The 21,734-nt window shown below is 36.4% G+C and overlaps 1 protein-coding gene across 4 annotated transcripts in view; it reads left to right on the top strand.

Moving 5' to 3' along the window:
- Positions 1–21,734, top strand: part of SORBS2 (sorbin and SH3 domain containing 2) — a 205,274-nt gene that overhangs the window by 110,473 nt on the left and 73,067 nt on the right. For 2 of the 4 annotated variants that reach the window (XM_085058783.1, XM_085058786.1), the window contains 3 exons: positions 14,327–14,376; positions 20,799–20,891; positions 21,440–21,466. In XM_085058783.1, coding sequence (XP_084914909.1) covers positions 14,367–14,376; positions 20,799–20,891; positions 21,440–21,466 — 130 coding nt within the window. In that variant the 5' untranslated portion in view covers positions 14,327–14,366. The remainder of the gene's footprint in view (positions 1–14,326; positions 14,377–20,798; positions 20,892–21,439; positions 21,467–21,734) is intronic. The other 2 variants (XM_085058784.1, XM_085058785.1) reach the window with 2 other exon arrangements.

Here is a 21,734-nt window from a genome sequence, read left to right as displayed (position 1 = left end):
TGACTTGGGAAGACAGAACCATAGAGTGACAGTGTTGATTTTCAAAATGCTCACTGTTTTGCAGTGTTAGCATTGGCTTACCATGTGATGAAAAAATTTCTAACAGGAATGATTTATCTGTTGTACAGTCTTTCATTGCGGTGGTTGTGTTGAGACAGCCAGTTTTGTAACGTAGTGAGCACATGTGTTCTTTAATAAGAAATAATAAAATAATTATACTGAAAAAACAGTGTGAAAGACTTTAAAATGTGTTGGAAAGTACATATAAAGCATACATCTCTTACCTGACCGACTTAATGACTTAGGTTACTGTTCTATATCAAAAAACACTGAATTCAAAACAATGTATCGCAGGGAGAAGTGGTATAGAAGGTTTTCAAAGAGAAAGTAAGAGCAGGAGAGCATGAAGTAGCTGGATTGAAGGAAGTATAAATTATTCTAAATAAGACCAGAATTTATATATTATACCTATATAGCAGAAAGGAGTAGGAGAAAAACATGACCCTTATCTTCACTTAAATCTGTAGTTTTCCTTGTGGTTTCTTTAAGGTAACTAACACTGCATTAAAATATGCTTGAAGGCAAGGCACAGTTGCTGTGTCAGTAGTTAAACTGAGGTGAATCATAGGGCAGAGCTACAGAGCTGAGTGGAGTTGCATGGCAAACTGTTACTTTGCTTTACAGAAATTGTTTTGAAATTACAGGAAGTATTCCAGACTTTCTAAGCAACTCCAAACCTGAATGTCAATGTCAAATTTCTGAGTGGAAAGACCCGATTAAGATAATTTTTTGAAACACTTAGTTTGTGTTGCTCTTCTGAGACAATTTACAGTAAACTAACATATGTCTAAAGAAAAGCTTCGACTAGCCAAAAAATCAAACGTAATTTGAAAACAAACAAACAAAGTCAAAACAGGACCTCTTAACAATTTTGCAACTTGTGCACCATTTTCCAGAATTACTACTCATTTCTACAAACAATTTTCTATGAAAAAGTATTTTTCTACAAAATGTTGGTTTTGGATGATAATTACAACTTCATCAAGTTTACAAGGGAGATACCCATAGTGTTGATTACAGTAATCCTATAAAGAATTGTACATTCTTCAGCAACAGAGGTGATGTTTAAGAATGGGAATTTCAGTGTGAGAGGGAGATTTCCAAGAGGTAAGACAGAATGGGATGAAATTACAGCCAAAATACCAGAAAGCAGAGAGATGTTCACAGCCACACCTTTGAAATGAAAAGACTTTATTTAGGAACTTCTGAACTTACGCCATTGATAATACTTAGAGGAAGTGGAGAGGAGTAAAAATTATCTCAGATCACCTTCAGAAATGAGGATAGGATGCCAGGAAAGTGAGACAGAGTGTGTTTGGAGACACAGGTGAAAACTCAATGTGAAAAGGGTTATAGTACTGAAAGAAGGGAAGTAGAGAATTTCAGTGAGAGTGTAGAATAGAAAGAAAAAACTGGAAAATCACCAGCAACAATACAGGTCATTTATTCTCTAAAATCGTTTGTTTCTCAAGAAGTAGGTAATTTTTAATTATTTAAAATAAAAATCAGAACACTAATCTGTCTTGGTCAAAAATTTCCTTTCAAAGGCAAATTGATTCCTACATACATTCCTTTGTTTCTGCATGGACTTTCAGAATTAGCTAGTTTTTTTGATTGGAAGTACTCTGATACCATTTCATTTAGATGGGAGAAAGAGCATCTTAGTACTTCAAATGTTACTGATCTTCAGGGGAAGTACTTACATCTCCTGGGACCAATTAAAGGTGATAGCTTTGTGGAGATACATTTTTCAAAATCATTCCTTCTTTTAGGCATGTGGTTTCCTGTATGCTGTATTTTGTAAGCAGCACCAGCAACTGTTGTAAGGAATGAAAAGGCAATTGTGTTTTCAGTTCATTAACTTTATGAATTTGACAGCTTTTCGCAGATAGCCATTTCATGACTTCAGGAAATTTCAAGACTAGTTAGCATACCTTCTTTATTGGAGGAGAAAGATGTGTGTTTAAAAATGCAGTGTGAGTTCAGACCTTCTTTCCTTTCCTTCAGAAAGTTCAGGTGAAATAAATATCAATAATTTGAGTCACTCTAAATTTCTAAAATCTGATTTATTGTTGGTCCTTTAAATGTTGAATCCATTAAAAATGGTGAAGCTTACTTCTCTACCCGTCTGCCTTACAGTGCTGTGTTACTGTTTCATGTGACTATGCACTTTTGGATTTGAATAATAGTGAAATAACAAGTTCTAAATAATACTGCTATAAGCCAGACTATTAAATATAAAAATCCTTTGGAAGCTAGTATTGATGAATTCCACAGTTGCCATACTTTCATGCATACAGTCCCATGATTTTTAAAAGATGTTTAAAATATTACTAATCTCCTATATAGGACCACAATTTGTAAGATAATTAAAATATACCAGTTACCACTGCAGATCTTGGCCTTACTCTTCTGTCTGCAGAAATATCTGGAAATGGTAACTTTAAAGATGCTGTACTCCATGGTGAGGATTGCTGGGCTGCTGCCCCATAGCTTACAAGTAACTTCTGAGTGATGAGAAACATCCCAGAAAGCTGCTGAAGAAATCAAGAACTGACAGAGCACCCTGACACATCTTGACAAAAATCTTGTGAGTTTTCATATGGCTAAGCTGAAAGCAGAAGGTGACAGATTGCCATGACAGTATTGAAACATACACTGTTCCCGTTACTATTCAGTATGAGGTCTGAATCCTGTTTAAAACTAGATTTTCACACAGTGGTGAGTGAAAGCAACACAAAGGTAACAGCCTTACCCATGTTTCCCAGTATGTCTAGTTTTTTGATAGTTAGATGTGTTTAGAGTTAAATTTCCATTTTTCAAACTATTTTAAATAGCTCTTCAGAGAAAAAAATTACGGTGACTTGTTATGCCGCTTATCAGTGTAGTGTATTAATTAAAATCATAGAACGTCATTTACCTTAATGATATTTTCTTCATCTGAACACTCCTAAACAAAATCAGCATGCCTCTGTGTTAACTTGCACACATTCATGTGAAATACTTGTGCTGGGGTTGAAGCCTGGGTCTTTGTCACGTGCATGTCGGCTGGCATGCAGTTGAAATCAGTTGTGCTCTACATAGCAGGAGAATTTAATGAACAAGTAACAGTGGCTTTTGAAATGACACACTGCTGCAGTGCACTGTATGGTAGGTGGCTGTAGTTATAAAACTATAATTAAGTGTGTGGGAACCGAGAACATCTGCTAAGGGAATGGCACTTACCGTTGCCAATTTAAAATAAATAAATAAATATGCCTAGTGCTGTAAAACTGCCAATAAGATACTGGGTACACCAGATTAAGCTGAGGTCATAATTTTAATAATTATATTAAGTAATCTGGGGGGTAGTACGTGAAGGAAAAGAGTCTGTCATGATGCATTATGTCATCTATCCTCTTTTTGTTATTCACACCACACTTGATGAGGTTGAACAGCTGGTATTACAGCAAGGCATGTAACTGATCCATGTGTTTTCCTGAAACAGATACCATCCATGTGCAGGCACTCCATGACTTAGTTGAGTGACGCTTACCAAGCAGAACAATGAGCTCTAAATAGCACTTGTGGTGGCGTCAGAGCTGGGGCTGCTGCAGGTACCTTTGAGCTAATCTGATAACCTCCATGTAACACTGCATTTGGAACCAGAGCTAAACCTGCTCAGTCCTGCTGGCATCAGTGCTCCTGGGAATGTATCCTTGGCAAAATGTCACTGAGTGGTTAGAAAGCAAGCCAGGCTTTATATTCTATCCTATATCGTTGTAATAATAAGTCTTGTTATTACAAAAAAAAAGTCTTGTCTTAAGACTCTAAAATATTGAATCATTTAGTTTAGAACTGCACTATTAGCCTTTGTTAACTAGCTGGAGCAGACTGATTATCTGTTGGACTATTATCATAATTTCCTGGTTTGAGATCCTGTATCAAATTTCTTGTCAAAAGCTAGAGGTCATGATTCTACAATATAATGATTTTGGTTACATTAAAAAATCTGGTCATCTATAGTTTAGCTAAGTTTGTACTCACTGGGTGGAATACAGTGACAAACTTTAATACAGCTTTGATAAGAATGTGACTTTTCCCTCACATTACAAAAATTCACCACAAAAAAAGCTGTTTGCAGGTGCTCAGTAGAGATTTGGCAAGAGCAGAATCTGAAAATCTATGTCCATTGCCCATGAATGGAAAATTAGAATTGAGTACTTGAATGCTTCTAAGTGCCAGGGCTAGTATAGGGAATGAGTGGGACTATTCATGTAGTTGGTACTGCAATGAATGCTAGAGCAATCTGAAAATGAGGTGCTGGTGTTTGCTATGCTTTCAGACCCACTACAGACCAATCTTTGCAGAGGAAAAGAGGGAATAAGAGCAGTAGACTGTGACAAATTGCCTTTGGCAGGGGAAGGAGGACTTCGGAGCATAGTGGCAACAAAACTGGGAATTAGTGAGTTAGAGAGATAAGACTGGCTAGGAAGGGATCTGGGGCTGAGAACTTGAAAGATGGAGGTTTGTCTAATGGCTCTAGAAAAGTGATTTGTGTATCCCTGTGGTGCCAGATAATGACACCAGTATTTCCCTTTCCTTCCAAATGAATGAAAATCTAGGAGGTGACATGACAAAGAATTACCTTAGCATTGCAAAGGCTGCAGTAGGAAATGTCAGCTAATGCTACCTCTCCTGCTTCAGCTTGTTCCCTCTGTGTAAATATAGTTATTGCAATAGTTTTATAACCACTTGTTTCTGCAGATCTGTGGCCTCATCCAGAACACAAACTGCATCTCCTCATTTGATGTGGGAGTAGGTTTACATAAGGAATGGAGTCAGTAGTAGACTCTTTAGGCAGCTTCCTCCATTTGCTGACATAGTTTGCTTTGGTAGCAGGGAATTGAGAGAGTGAAAACTCGTCCTGGGTTGTGCCCCTGACTCTTCGTTCCTGTGATAGTGAGCCTTGTACATTATTGTGAAAGAGCAGGGAAAGCTCTTACCTGTGGGTGGCTGCCAGGTAGATTTCATTGCACTGCTTAGCCACGCCAGTTTCAATCAGGTTTCTTGTGTGCTCGTTTATTTTCTTTCCAGCTGTTCTGTCAAATACTTTTTTCCCCTGATTTAAAAGTTTTTTTTTTCATTCAACATTTCTGTGAAGACTGAACCTTTCTGTATGCCGTCTGCTAATTGTTCCAATACCATTCTGCTGTTGGTATTAGCAGTTTTAGCTTTAGTTGGTTTCTGATTTGCTCTAGAACCAGTAAAGGATGTGCTCATTAGCCGAAATCTCAAATGTGCTGGTGAAGAATAAGAAATTGAGAGGGAGAAAGGTAAGCATACAATCTAAAAATTAACAAATCTAAAAATTAATTGAATTAAATTAAATGCGTAGAACTTTTGAAATTCAGCTAGCAGTTACAGGTAGTTAGTATTAAAACTTCTTATTTACATGAGTTAACTATGCTCCCAAATATAATGGTTGGTAGTTCTTTCTTTGGATGTTTATTTTAGGAAGAATAGTGGCTTTTTTGCTGTTGTTGTATATAGCATTGAGGCATGTTGGATTTCATGAGGTCTGATATCAACTGAAAGTACAGTGCACATACTCATATTGTAAACAGTAGTCTGTAAACAGACATTATTTTGATATTTGTTATATGCAGGAGGGAAGCTGTATGAAATAAAAATTGGCGATTGTGTCCCTTGGGAAAAGGCAAAATACAGCATCAGCAAAACATTCAAATTCAGGCTTGCAAGGCTGATTATTCTGGTTTTCCTGTGTTGTACATAAGGAGTTTTCTTTTGTTTTGAGAGCACATAGTATTGCTGCTGTTAAGTATCTTTTTTCCTGCAAATAGTTAAGTCTCTAATGGGACTGCACTTACGCAAAGCAGTGCTAGAATTCTTGAGAAATGGCAAAATATGCTAGGAGTTAATAAGGTAAACAGCATGGTATAAGGCAGGCTTTATAGCAGGGATAGAAGTTCATAGCATCTGACTTGCTTTGACACATCTCACTGATGAGTCATTTAGGTATTGAGGCATTATGATATAAATCAGCATGAGGATTGAAAGGCCAAAGTCGTTCTTGTGCAGCAGAACTGAAGAAACCATATGTCTGTTCAGATGAACAGTGAATAAATCTACTCTAGCTTTTGTTTCACAACTCCTTAATTTAAACTGAAATCTTACAATCTTTCCCCATTTTATTGCTCTTTAGTTCTTGTCATTTTGAGTTCACAGAGTAGATCCGCAGATGTACCAACAAACCTAAACTGGAGGATGTGGCTCAAGGAAGGAGCCTGACATGCTTCCTCTGCTGGGAGGTCACTGAAGTAGGTGTGTCAGTAGTATTCTGGTCTGTGGGGCCAGAGTAGAGCTGATCTGAAGTCAAGCCCCTATGTGAATGACAGGCTTTGACACTTACCCTTTTGCTGGAGGAAGTTATTTCTATTTGCTAATGCTGAAACACCCTTTGGATTTGAATCACACCAAGGCTGTTCAGTGAGTTCCAATTATATTAGTCATCAGTCCATGCAGAGCTTGGAATGAATACAGTGGGAAAAGCTTGGGGTCAACTCTTCACGTTTTTAGACAGCAGAAATGTTTTGGTTGTTTCTGTTGTCCTCCTCCTGTCTAGGAAGGCAAATTAAACCGGGTGCAGTGTGGGAGGGGGTTTTGTGGCTAGGATTATAAGGTCTGTGAATTTACCACACATAGCTCCTAAGCCTTCCTGTTTGAATTCACTTACATATTATAATGCTTGACTCTATTGCCCACTTGGCTTTGGTCAGGTCTGTATTCTCTGTGAGAATTCCTTATGGAACTTGTAAGCCTTCAATGTTTCCAAGACCTCTGCATCTCACTCAAACTTAGCCAAAGTTGGCCACAAGTTTTAAGTACTCAGTAGGGATACTGAAAGTTTTCAGGAAAAATCCCTTCAAATTACTATTTTAGAAAATAATAAAGAATAAAATATTTCACTTTCAATCTTCTTACTTAGTCTTTTAAGTTATAGGTATTCTTCCTATTTTTATGCACATGTTACAAAAAGTTTAAAGCAAAATGTTGCTGCTTCTTCAGACTACTTAAAATATATTAAGGAGTCTTATATCACCTCACACATTGGTCCAACTCTGTTAGCTATATGTAACATTACGCAGTAGTTCAGGAAAGCATATTTTTATATTTAAGACAAAACCAACAGAGGAAAAGAGAAATGGATTTTTTTTTCATGAATTAACACTATTCCCAGTGATTCTATTGGGAGTGATATTGACTCATCGGGGGGAAAAAAGCCCTATTTGATGGAATTCTGTTTAGGTGGAAATTTATGCGTGCTTATCTGAAATTGATACATATTACATGCATAATAGAAAAAAAGCAGGAATGCATTTTTTGTCATACTATGTAGAAATGCAAAATTAGACAATACTTGAAGTATTCAAGTGACCAGTGATTTGCAAAGTTCTGGAAATGAGTGATGAAACTAAAACTTTCTTATGTTCCTGATAACTTAGGTTTTTACTGTAATCTAAAGAACCCAGATTTAACCCTCCAATGGTGAATTTTTAACAGGAACATAGTTCTAATGATATTTATTTGTCTTGAGAAAAATGGAGAAATAGCTTAATATTTTGGGAATATTTGGATCTTCTTAGAAGTGAAACTTTAAAATAAAATTTTAAAGAACGTCTAAAAGATTTGACCGGTGAATTCTGGGTACCATTGTTTAAGAATTGTATTTACTAGAAGACAGATACCTCATCATGATTAAATGATTGGCACTTTCTAACCAGGCTTTTCTGTCAGTAGTTTCTACCTTTCCAAAGACAGATCTGGAAAGCTGGTGTATTGCCAGTGCTCTGTATTTCCTTTCCATTAGGGAGAAAATTTTGCTGGCTGTGTTTACCAAAGTACTAAGCTAAGAGTCCCAGTGACCACTATGTTCTGGGGTTTCAGATGCTGAGCTCTCTTCCCATATATCTTTGCCCAAGCAGAGCTGAATTGCTACACATCCCGAAAGAAGTAATACGTAAATTAATGCCTTAATGGATATTTCCCACATAGGCTCTGGATACTTCTCAGGGGCTCATTGTGTCACTCATTGACACTCATCTGTGTCATCTGAGTTTACATGACAAGGGAACTTCCAGAAGTGCTAAGAACATGCAGAATGCCTTTTACACACTCTGTCTTACGGTGGAATCTTTTGTCATTATGTCTGTGCACACCAATCCACTTGATCCATTTGAACAAACACAGTTCTTGTAAAACAACAGCAAAGGCAGAAGACAAAAGCAGGGAACAAAAATAACCACCACTAAAGGCTAGAAATTTACAGTTTTGTATGATTAAAAACAGTAGTAGGTCCCTGGACAAAGGGTAGGAAATGTGGATTGGAGTCAGCAAGTTAATGGAACTTTTCATCTAACCTTTAGTCAGTTAATGGAACTTCTTCTCCTTTTTTATTTATATTTAAGTAATGAAAGTAATGAAAAAAATCACAAACACCACAAGCATGACTGGGATTATTAATAAAATTTTCTCTAGCGGTAGAGGAGGACATGCAGAATATGAGCAGCAGTTTGTCCTCCTCATTCCTTTTGCAGCTGTAAAAATAACCAGTAAAATGTACAGAATGTTGTCGACTTGAATAACTTTCTTGGTATCCTCCTATATTTGCAGTATCATTTTAGGAAAATGTTCTGAAGCATCTGAGAAGTATTTTGAGATGACAGCAAATACCTATTTAGAACCAAGTGCAGAAATTTTATTTGTTTTTCGGTACATAGCAAGTCAAAATAAGTGTGTAGTAAAAACCATGCTACAAACAGGCAAAATTTTAAGATTCATGTGTTTTCTCTAGAGAGAGACTTAAGTTGATACCAATTTAAATACAAGTGTTGGAACTTTTTCTACTGATACAATGTGCAAGAACAAAGATTGCTGTTAGAAACCTACAGTTTACAAACATGTAGTCTTTGCTTTTCCTATCAGACAATTAGTTAATTTTCTCTGTTTAATGAGGAAACATGGGAAAGGAAGGTACCAGTTTCTCTTAATCTTGCATTTAAAGCATTCTCGGAAAAATTACATCAGGAAAAGTCTCTGGAAAGAAGTTCCTGTGTCATCAGATTTAATCCCCTGTCTTCAGACAGTAACATTTTTCACATACACTTGTCAAATTCAGAATCCTAAGTCTGACCACAGCACTCCTGACAAGTGCTTCAGACCTTAATGATTGTCATGAATAGCAATTACCTTACGATTTTCAACCTACATTTAAGATACATAATTAGTTCCTCCACTTACATCCAATCCCTAGATGTGCTTATAGAGAATGATCAGTCATAGACTACTGTGATGGATTCTTCTGTATCTGATACTCATTGAACATTTGTATGTGGGAACTAGAGCTATTTGTGATTTTCCAGCACAAAATCTTAGCAGTGCATTGAGGAACAATGTTAGTATTGTATTTGCTGAGGAAATAGGCTCAAATATATGACATGCTGTAAGTTAGATGTCAACCTAAGATAGTTTGTAATACTGCAGATGATCCGGGAAATAGAGCTTTTGTATGTAGAAATTTCCCTGGTCACACACTTACTGCTGCTGAAGTACAATATGAGTTATTTATTGTGTTCCAGTAGAAGTTTATGTCCATGTACAAATTATTCTGCCATCCCAATTGTTTAATGACCCGATCAGTACATTTGCAGCTAATGTGCATGAGTAACATGTACGATGACACTGTATTTAGAGTGATGATGTCTTCCCAATCCTGTAAGAAAAGCTTAAAATTACAAGAACTATTATGTCAATTGTCTGCCTATGTTTTTCTCTTTGATTATCTATCTGAAAACAATTAGAACTGGAGTTCTAACCTGTTCAGATCCGTAAAGGTGAAGCAGTTTGGTCTGGGGCAAACAGTATTTATGCTTATGTTTAATATTAAGCATAGAAATAGTTCTATGGGGCCTTCATAAAGCATATGCTTAAGCATATGCTCAGCGTATTCCTTGCTGTGTTAGATCTTAGTAAAGATGCCCTGCCCTTTTGTTGACTTCTTGTTGCTTGTTAATAAAATTGAAACATGAGGGAATCATTTTCATTATAAACATCATCTACCTATGCTCCATCAAACACTTTTTCATACAGTCAATATATTTGCATATAAGCTTTCTACCTGCTTAAAGGCTCAGCAGGAGAGACATCTTCTACCAAGGCAGCTTCAGGACAGTTGTTTCTTTGTGTGAATGTTGTTGTCGCAAGCTAACATTTTGGGGTTTATCAAGTTTTCATTGCATTCTCATTGCTGTAGTTGTCCACCTAATAGTAAACATCTGAATTTCTTTTAAAAAGTAAGAGAAATAAAATAGTCAGCTTCACTGTACTTTCAGAACTAATGCTTCATACTTTTTTTACCCTCTTTCACTGAATGTATGAGTTAGCATATAAACTATAATGACCTATTGCAGAGCAGGAATGCTCTGCAGAGTCTTAATGATATGTGTTGAAAAAATATACTGCCACATGAGAAATAGAATCCTGCCCAGTAATAAATACGTGTTTGTAGATCACCTGCAATGTTTAAGCTGACTGAATAAACAATTCTTACAGTAAACTCACCCACTGATTTGGTTACTTAATTTTGCGGATATTTTCTCAAGTAGATTACTCTCTCTAGCTCACGCTGTGAAACTGGCAAACATCATTAATGAAAGTCTGACACTCCTTCTCATGCAAGTCAGGAAAGAGTCCTGTCCTCTCCAAGTATCTAGGCACTGCTCTCTACCTAAGAAAATGAAAATCTGTAATTTTCCAGCCAGACACACAAATCTATCCTGCTGTTGATCCATCTGTACTCTGTGTTGTAAATCAACTGCTCCTCACACCAAAGGTCCTTGGAGTAGAATTCATTACAAAGGCTGGTAACTATAAGAGCACATACTAGAATTAGATTTAGAATTAAAATAAATACTCTACCAGAAAATTACATTTTAAACCTGCTTTTTATAATATCTTTTGTGAAATGGCAGGAAATAAATAACAGGTAACATAGAATCACAGAACAGGTAAGGTTGAAAGTGACCACAGTGGGTCACCTGGTCCAACCTTCCTGCTCAAGCAGGGTCTTCTGAGAGCACAAGGCATACAATTGTGTCTGTGTGTTTCTCCTGCCTTAATGGCTGTAGGTGCTTGAAGATCTAATCAAGAATGGAATTAAACTCGTAACAGTAAAGTCATCCATCTTGATTCATGAATAAACTGAGGGTGGGGAAACCTTCCTTGACTTCTCACTAACCCTTTTTATAGCTCCAGTATGAATGTGGAACAGAAGGGGTAACAGAATGTTTTCCTTCAGCACCCCACACTTCAGGACTTACCGGGAACAGAAGTAATCACAAGTAGATATCAGGGTCTCTTGGAGAAAATAGACCAGATGTCAGTGAGATTCCCACGAGTCTTTTCAGTAACTTCTTGCAATGCAAAGACTTTATGAGCTAAGTTAATCATTGTAATATTATCAAGGATATGTATTTCATGAAACTAAATGCCGCAGTGGTAGCTGCAGTTGTATGCAACCCAACAGATCCATTTTTGTGCATTTGCACAGTCATTCATTTCCTGCTGCATTACCTCTATGAAGCTAACTATAGAAGAATGGCATAAAGATTAATCCTGGATTTCCCTCCGCAAAAGTTAGGCATGCTACTGAGTATCATCTGCTTCAGGACACCTGGCAGCTAGCATCCCTACTGTGCTTAAACTTAATGTCCTTTTACTTCGGAATCAAAGATCAGGTGTGAGCTGAGTGGAAGGCTTGCCTGATCGAGGTGACTGATTTTGAAAACTCATGCATTGCAGTGGTGCTTTGTGTTTGCACAATCCTTGCAGGCCTTCCTTCTGTCACAGCATTAGGTGTCTGAGAGCTGAGTCCCTTAGCTGATCGTTGGGCATACGTTTTGGCAGTGGAGTGTCTGTTGCTTCCAGTGGAATTCATCTTGCCTCTGTCAGGGGCAAACCCATTCCCAAAAAACAATTTTTAGGAGGAAATCAAGAAGGAACAGCATTACAAAACAAAACCAGCCCTTTGCTCCCAAGCTTCTTGAAGCAAGGATCTTACAGACTGATAGAAACTATGTTGAATAAAATCATTTCAGGCACATGGCTTTTAATTTCATTGCATTCATTTGGCTTCTACCCCAGTATCATTAAGTATTTGAATGGTGCTTTAGCTCCTTAGAAGCAGAGAATTCAAAATAATTTTACTATTAAATGCAAGGCCTGCTGTTTCCATGCATGAGATTTGGATTGCCTTATTTACATGCATATCTTTTAGGTATTCAAGACTAAGTTGTTCTTCAGCCAAATTAGATTAATGTGGCAACATTAGTGATTTGTATGAGATCCCTCAGTGAGTGTCAGCAGTGGAGCCTAAACTCAGATAGAAATTCTTAGGAGGACAAAGCTGTAGTGCTAAAACTGAGTTTTGTCTGCTAAAACTTGAGTAGGAGCTAAGCATGCTTTGGGTAAATATATCGAAGCCACCTGCTAGAAATCATTTTAGCTCTGCAATGTTCCAAGAGTCCTGTACTTGTTGGGTCTGAAAATAAAATATCATGTTGCATGTCATAGCTTGTATGTGGTACCATCAGCAGTTCTGTTCCAAGCTAAAAGAAGGCTTGGAAATGGTGTCTCCTCTAGCAGCCTGAAAATGCAGGGGCAATTTGAGGCTGTAAGAATGTTCTGTAGCAGTTAAAGAAATACAAAATTTCAGTCAGAGACCATGTATTAAAAATTAAACAAAAAATAGAATTAGTCTTACTTTTAAAGATGTTTTAGAAATTCTCAGAGGTAGTTGGCTGATAGCTGCAGCATAGAAATCATATAATAAAACTTCCATCCACTGCCAATTACCTATTTTCATAGTTCTCAAGAAGTTTAACATGCATTTTTTTGTCACAAAACTGAATAATAGCAGCGGAGTTCAGATAGTTTCTGAAAAGCAGTCATTTTTTCAAGCAGTGGAATGTCTGGCCTTGTTATGAATACAAGAGAACACAGCAGTATGCATGTTACCTCAGAGGTACAGTTAATTCAGGGTCCCTAGAACTAGAACTGGAATTCTGTTTTGATATTTTGTGTACTTGTATTAATTAGTACCTTGAGTCTCTGGTCATAAAAACAGTCCCTCATGCATACCTTCCAACTTGTTCCAATATAGCCAGGCAGTTTATATTTTTAATTTATTTCTTGAAGTTGTATTACATTACTAAATCTGATTTTTCCCTTTGTTTTATCCTAGACTTGATGTGGGAACAGTGCAGTGGGAGAATGACTTTTTTTAGCTCTCGGTATTTTGGCTTCTTGTGTGTCTGCCCTTTTGCTAAAGTAAATTATAGTGGACAGTGTATATGTCCTGGCAGTAGGTGGAAAATAGTGTCTGCTTTGTCCCGTGATATCAGTAGGTTAAAGTTGGCCATTAATATAGGATGTTACACATTTTCTGCAATTGTAGTTTGGTTTGTTGCTCTTTACTATTTACGATACTTTTACTTCTGTGTAAGTATTGTATCGAGTTGGGATATCGAAATAGGTTCAAACTTTGTGTGCACTTTACATTATTTTGGTGCAAATTATTACCTTTAAAAAGTGCGTTGGTGTATAGTGACTTGATTCACTACCTAATGATTCCATTAGGAGTTTTGATAAGGATTCCTCTGGATGCCAAGTCCCAGTTCTGTATGTAGAAATACACCAAGCAACATTAAGAATGTCAGTGTTGTCTGTGGAGACATATTGAATTACTGGATGAAAACAACCACATCTGCTTATAAATCATTGAAAAAGACTTGGTAACTTGGGCTGCTTAGAAAATATTTGGAGAGGCCTACCCTTTACATCTTTTAGTTTACACAAAGGAGTGAATAGACCTTATAAGCCGCTTTTAAAAATATTTCCACATTCCTCTATGGAAAATAATTTTAGTTTATAGCTTCAAGTCCAAAAGTTAATCACTAGTTTTTTTATCCCAGAGCAAATATTTACAACAGAGTTACTAAACACTGGAAAATAGGGTGACTTATAATGGAAGTCGCAGCTCATCTTTAACTGTGGAAGGACAAGCCGTACCAATTTAATTAAAGCACTGTTAAAATAGGACTGCCATTTGTATCACAGTGATTCTCCACCCCTCCAAAAAGCCCTGCTGCCATTTTGTAGCACACATTCTTGTCCCGTGCAAATTAATACATCGTTTTATTTTCCACAGGAAATCTGAAGACTTTTATAGCAAATCCTCCAGTGTCAAAATGAACACAGGTATGCTGCATCTGTGAGATTTTTTTTTGTGTTATTTTGTGAGAAGATCCCAAATATTCTAGAATTTTCATTAACAAATCGTACTTTAGCTGGTGCTGAACTCAAATTAAGCAAGATATTTTAATAGTATGCCTGCTTTTGTGCATTTGTATTCCATATATAAAATTTACATACATATTTTTCTATGTATGGATATATATGGATACACAAAATAAGCGCATGTTTAGCCTTCTGTGCATTATTTAATAGTATCAGTTTTGTGCGTGTGTATGTTTTATGTGGAAATACTCAGTTTGAGGATATAACAGTGGCAGAGAAGTGTTATTAAAGCATCACATTTTCTTAAGAAAATGCACATGCTTTAAAAATCCTTTATTCCCTTTCTGCCCTGTCACTAAGTTAAGGGGCATATAAACACTGCCCTGTATCATTATCTGCCTTTGCATACCAGCTGAGGATAAATTGTACTTATGGTGCTTTGAATTTTCTCTCCAGTGGCTCTGACAGATATATTGACCAAATTCAGTACTCTGTAGAAAGTTATCTTCATGCTCTATGACAGCATACTAATATTTGCAACTGGACTTCTGAAGCCAATAGATAGTGCTGCTGTTTGTGCTTGAAGAGGGAATAGGCCTCTTGAAAGCAGACTGCTGAAATCCTGGCCTCACGCCTATCAGGGGTAAATTTTCTGTGGCAGTCTGCTCTTTAGACTCCATAGGTGAGCTGTCTGCTTTGCAGATTAACTGTGGCGCAAGGATAGACATATCCATCCTTTCCAAACCAGTGGCTTTATCACTGACCACAGTGCTTCACCGTGACACCTGATATGATATGTGGGACCTGAGGACCAGAACTACCTTTGAAGTCTGAATTTCAGCAGCATGCTCTAAATCAAAGGGATTAGCTTTTCCATGGTGTAGGTGCCATTATCTAGATCGCTGTATTAAACAGGCTTCATGGCTTCCTGTTGTCTCAGACAACTGGAACTCAGTAGGACCAATTTTTTTAACTTATTTTTTAATACAAAGTTAACATATATTGTCTCACTTGAAACCACTACATTTGTAAATAGAATAAGCAGGAGAAATTAATTTTCTCATTTAAGTGTGTACTTTTGTTCTCCAAAGTTTTGGTTGTTCTTAATTTTTTTTCAAATGTTAACCAGGGTAATATTTTTCATTTATAAAAATACTGTTTGAAATTTGTCCCGTCCTCTTGCATTTTTAGTGAAGATCTCTTTCCTAAGCATGTCAGTCTGTATAATTAAGGTAGTACTGAAATATGGCTTGCTTCACAGAACTGTAATTTCAGAAGTAACTTGGCTAATCATCATACTATAATTACATTGTGCATTGCCATCATATGAGTTAAAATCATATGATAGAGGTAATTTTATATCTTCTACTTCAAAAATGTAAATAAGGAGGTAAATTGCTGGTTTGTGCTCCTGCAGTTCTGCAGTATGACTTTGTTCAATGTTGTACTAAGATATTTCATGTTAAGTTATGAATTCTCAAGAGAAAAGACATAAGACTCAGATAATCTGCAGCTGAATTACTTCTCTTGGGGATTGGGAGTCTTCTGATCACACAGGAGCCTAGAAAACAGACTTTAAAGACCTGAACACGCCTGAAATCCTCTCCAGTTACTTGAAGATATCATGATTTTAGGTTGTCCTCATCACTTGGACAGTGAAAAACTTTTTTTCATCTTCTGTATGCTTGATATTAATGTGCATGTTATGAGCTGCACTAAAAGAAGGTATTGACAGAAAATGTGGCATTTCTTATCAGTTCTATTGATGTAGATTGTTTTCTGACTGTTAAAAAAAATTAAAACCTGTGAGTAGGGTGTAAAAGTGGACATATTGCACTTATACCTGCACCTATCTAAAGCATTACTTCGTTAAGAAAGAGAATTACTCAGGTGGAAGCTGTTCTGAATGGTGTTCTGGTCTAGCTCTTTCTTTTTTTCCTTTTTTTTTTCCTTTTTTCTTTCTCCACTGTGCTGTCTTTGAACATGAGTGCTACAGCTTTGGTTTGGGGTTGGTGGGTTTTTTATTTCACTGTTTTATAACAGGAATCTGTGCATGGTACAACTGGAAGTTATCAGATACTATTGATTTCCCACTAGTTTGTTTTAAAAATGTGCATGTCATTAATGACTCCTGTAGATAAAAGAGCTCTCCAGTTTAATGCCCATAACTGGTGGAGGGGCAGCACTGGTGTATATGCAGCTTTAAAAATAAAAAGTAAATCTACTGCTTAGAGTGGGCTCCTGTAATCCAGTGTTCCCTGTGGCTGCAGACTTGGCAGTCTGTCTTAGCAAACCCTCCGGAAGATATTTTTGTCTACAGAGAAAATGTTTTGAAGAGCTTTGGTTAGCAATACTCTACCATATATGGGAGGGATTTTTTAGCATTTGATGTTAATTCACATTATTCAGCAGCATAAGGCAATGAAACATCTTTGTGAAAGCAGAGAAATAGAGGTAGGATAGAGAGGAGGTTTTCAGAAGTATCAAGGGTACTTTGGCTCATGCTTCCTTTTGGAGTTCAAATGGTGTCATAATTTTAAAATAGTAGCCTCATAGAATGTGTGTGTTTTTAAATTCAGACTAAGCAATCATCAACAGAATAATATTTCAAACTATTTATAGGGGGTTTCTTCAACAAGTCTTCAGGTGTTTTACAGATTGATGAGCATCATTAACTTGAATTAACTGGCAGAAAACATGAGCTGTCCATGAAGCTTATATCAGAGTAAAACACAGGATAAATGTACTTATTGTTCATTACACATACGTGCATGCGTAACTCATGTCAGGGGAGAGGTAATTGCATTGAGGAATAATAAATGGATAGAAGTTAATAGTTCAAGCAGATTCTTAGTGCTCATCTATAAATGTTTTGGCTGAATTTCACACAGATCATTCTTGATAAATGCATCTAATTTTAAAGTTATTAAACAAGTTAGCTGTTTGCATTAGATGAAGCACATAAAGAGCAGCCAAGAGTGAAAAGTATGCAGTTCTGGAAGTCTGCAAATATTTTGTATTTGTTAAAATTATTAATGGAAGTCATTAATAAGAGAGTATTCTCTTAAATTTTGTCTGGGAGACAAGAACATGATTTTTTGGGTATATGTGGTATATACATGTGTCTGCTGGAAATGTATTTCCAGTCTCCCTCCTGGTTGGACGTGGGGACATAGTGAGGCAGCAGCTTTGACTGTCTTGGCCAGTTGGATCCAGCGCTGTGTATTTGCCTCAGAAGGTCAGAATGCAAGTAAGGAGTACAGAATACAAGTAAGAACTCTCTGTGCAGACAAAAGGAAAAATTATACAGTTCACAAGTATAGTGGATAGAATAAAAATCAGCAAACATTATGTTTGGATGCCATTTTTCTTTTCTTTAATAAGCTGTAAGATCTTATTAAAAATTTCTTGCCCGAGGCTGCTCTCTCTCAGCTCTTCACACAAGGTCACCATCCTTTCATCTTTGCCACCTTTGTTTATGCCACTGCTTTTACTGACTCTCTGAAGTAGTCTTTGCAAGAAACCCTGCCCATGTTCTTAAATGAAATGGTGGTGTTTTGGAGCAGGAGACTATTTGTCAAATACAGACACAGCTCACTTAGGGTGATGCTGTCTCTAGTGGGAGCAGCTATTGGGAATATGTATTTAGGGGAAAGGGTTAAATGTGGAATAAGAATTAAGAGAGGGAGAGAAAAAGAAACTGCAATTGCATTTTAGGCAGCTGTTTTGATTGTGAGTTATTGCCCAACTTCATATTCTAGCATTGCCTGCAGACTTTCAGCTGCTTCGGCTCTCCATTGCTTCAATGTTAAAGAAGTACCTAGTAAGACAGGACTAATTCCTGAAGTATTTTTCAGGTCAAAGGAATTGTGAATGTCTATATACATATTTGCCCACATGTTTCTTGATATATGGAAACATTTTGTATAGATTGTTTCACATATCCTCATTTGTTCCTTAGGTAACAGCTGTGCAATATTAATTGTTGTAGTTTGTAAGTAAAATGAACAGTTCATCAATTCAGTCTCCCTTATTATTTCTTAATACTCTTTACTCCAGACTTAGAGCTTTATAGTTTCCTTGGACCTCATGAAAATGGGTGAAAATAGCTCGTATTTGCTGGAAATTCCATGTAGCTATGAAAAAAGGAATCCAGGCTGGAGTAAACCTCTCCAAGTTAACTGTGTAAGGCTCTGCAGATAAGGGAAGCAGTTTGTAAACTGCTTCTGCTGAGGCAGCGTGCAGGTTCTTCTGGTTCTTATTCAGATACAATGGCCTTGATTTAATGGGAGCCTGGCCTGAACATAGAGGGGAAGATGGAATCCATCATGCAAAAATATATGCTTGCCCACATACGTTCATATTCTACTAGAAATTTTTGCACAACTCAGTATCACAAATGTGAGGTTGTGTCTTGAGTGCTAATTGGTCCTCATTATTTTGTACTGATACTGATAATGCAGGTACAGACTTGTGAAATATATTTATTATACATAGGGGTAAATATTGTATATAATAAGGTACAACATCTGTTTTGTTTGTCTTGTATGAAGCCAAAATACTTTGCTAGATTATGGGTCCACTAAGTATAAAACTCTGACTCAATTCAGTTACATTAAAATCTAAATTGAAGCAGAATTTCCTGATGTTAAAATAATTAAATATTTGTAGTCAGTTTCTTGTTGCCTTCACTTTCTCTGTCATGAAATTCAAGAAGGCAGCTCCTGAAAAATTACAAATAAAGTATCACTTTGTTTGAGTAAAAGCTGTGACAGTATAACAATATTTTTCCCTGTTAGCTTAAAGTAAATGTAGTATTCTTTCAAAGTCTGCCAATATTCAGATTAGAACAGAACCTCAGTATCAACACATCATCAAATCTTGTTGGAATTACCTCTGATGTATGTCAATGGTGGGGAAAAGGAATACAAGAATGGAAAATGTAATTTTCACTGCCGTTGCCATTCTATATTTATGTAAGCAAACTAAAACAAATGTGCAGGTTTGATAGCCATTGCCTTTGTTTCACAGGTACAATGCCAATAATTAATGGCAGGTAATGTGTTGCATTCAACTACTGCTGGCTGAAATAATTTGGCCATTTGCCTTGAGCCTTGGAATTGGCAATGAGTCTTTGGTACCACTTACATCTGAGGCAGTGGCTCTAATGTTTGCCAATGTTAACTACTTAATGCATATCCTGCAGGACCTGTGGCCAGGGGAGTACTGGAATATTGGAATATTGAAATAGCAGGGGAATATTGGAATGAGCAGAGAAATACCAGGAGCTCATTTCTCTTGCAGATGTGGGTAAAGATGACTGTGGCTCAAATTACTGCTCTCATAGGAAATACTTCCTGCAAATAGGTTTCAGTCTTCATTAAGACCTTAATTGTATAAAACTCCCTCTCATAGGTCACAGAAATAAAAGAGGCCTTTATCATACTTGTAGTCTGTGAATTCATTGAGGCACTGAATGAAATTTCAGCAGCCTCAAAGATTGTAATTAGTTATAATAGTGAAGAGCAGAAAAATATTCTGGTTAAATATAATTGGGAAGAATATTTGTTAACTTTCTTTTACAACTATACTAGAGTTGCAAAAAAGCTAAGTTGTAGGAAAGCTGTCTTATAATAATAAGAGGGTATTTATAGAACGCAATGGCAGCTCCAGGGAGAAAGGAGTAGAATAAAGAAAGAAAGGAGTTGGGCAAGATCCAGAAGGAAGGTTTCTTTCTATACCTCATTTTTTGAAATTATTTTAGATTTCTAGTCATTCCCTCAGAATGGTATTCAGTTCCAGACATACTTTTGTTTTTAACTTAGATAAAAAAAAGGGAAGAGTGAGAACCAGGTTGTTGCACCAAAATGAAAAAAAAATATTATGCCCTCTCTAGTAATTTTGTTTCTTGAGCATAAAGGATCCAAAAGACTGAACAAAAGTACTTTGTCAGCTGATCAAACATGAGCTTAGTTTATGAATGGAGTCTTTTTAATGTGTACAATGAATTTATTTTACAGTACAGATTATTGATTAATATTATTCTGAAATGCTTAATACTTTATCTTGATTACTTGTTTGCTTTTACTAATTAGCTGTAATTAAGCAGTTTTTCAGGTAACAGAGTGTATATATTTCCCTAGTGGATTAAGTATTAAATACAGCTTTCTTTGCTTATTCTCTGTGAGGTTACTGTTGTTTAAACTTGCAAAATTTTATGTATTCTGCTAAACTGCCAAACTTGCAAATTCACACATTTCTGCAGCAGTTCCCCAACTGCATGCTTATTTTCATATATGTTTGGCATATCTCACACTGTGATATGTTGCATGTGCTTGCTCCCTTTGTCTGGGGCTGCTGTCTGTATTGTTTTGTGCTTCCAGATAGCGGTGGGTGTGCTCGCAAACGTGCTGCAATGTCTGTCACATTAACAGCTGTGAAGAGAGTTCAGAGTTCTCCAAACCTATTGGCCTCAGGTATAACCACTAACCACTGAGATACAACTTCTGAATGGCTTTTTTATGGTGTTATGCATTCCTGCCATATTAATTTGCAAGAAGAAGGGTAACACTATTTTCTGTTCCACTGAGAGATCTATTACTTCTGCAGTACTTTTTAAAAAGTGGTCTTAATTTCTCTCTGCCTACGCTTAGTAGCCATTCATGAAAAAATCAGGAGTTATTTGTAAATTAATTTTGCCCTTGTTATATATTTAGGGTCTCACATTCCCTGTATTTTTTTAAAGATAACAAAGCATGAAAATGAGATTTTGTTTATTACAGACTTCATATTGAAACTTGATTTCAGAACTCTTCTCAAGGAAAGAATCTGAGTGTTGTAAAATGATAGTCAGAAGCCAAATTAACTTTTAAAAAAATAATTTATGAAGCACGTTTACCTAAAAATTCACTACAATTAAAAACATACTAAATATTCATTAGATGGGCGGAACAAAAAACCGTGGGGTTTTTTGCAAAATGAATTTATTTCTAACACAAATTAATACTGGATATTTCTTTTCCAGGGTCTGATTCTCAGTCTCCAGATTCAGGTAAGTAAAATACTGTATTATTTATGCATCAGTTTTATACCATGTAAGTGGATGAATTTTATTTTATTTCCTTTCATACTGGAGTAATGAAAGGAAATTCTTCAAGGAAAACACCACTGAAATTGTAATCCTAATTGTTAATGGTTAAGACCTCAAATTCAGGTCTCATTTGAAAGCAGTTATTTCCTGTAACACAGAATTTGTTGTCAGAAGAACGAATTGTGTGGGAAAAAGCAAACTTCTAATTTGCCACCTTTAGCTTCATCAC

Source organism: Lichenostomus cassidix, chromosome 4, assembly GCF_008360975.1.
Source record: "Lichenostomus cassidix isolate B80296 chromosome 4, HeHo_3.0, whole genome shotgun sequence".
Lineage (NCBI taxonomy): Eukaryota > Metazoa > Chordata > Aves > Passeriformes > Meliphagidae > Lichenostomus > Lichenostomus cassidix.
Note: the sequence above shows the minus strand (reverse complement) of the source record. Positions and strands in the feature narration are given on the sequence as shown.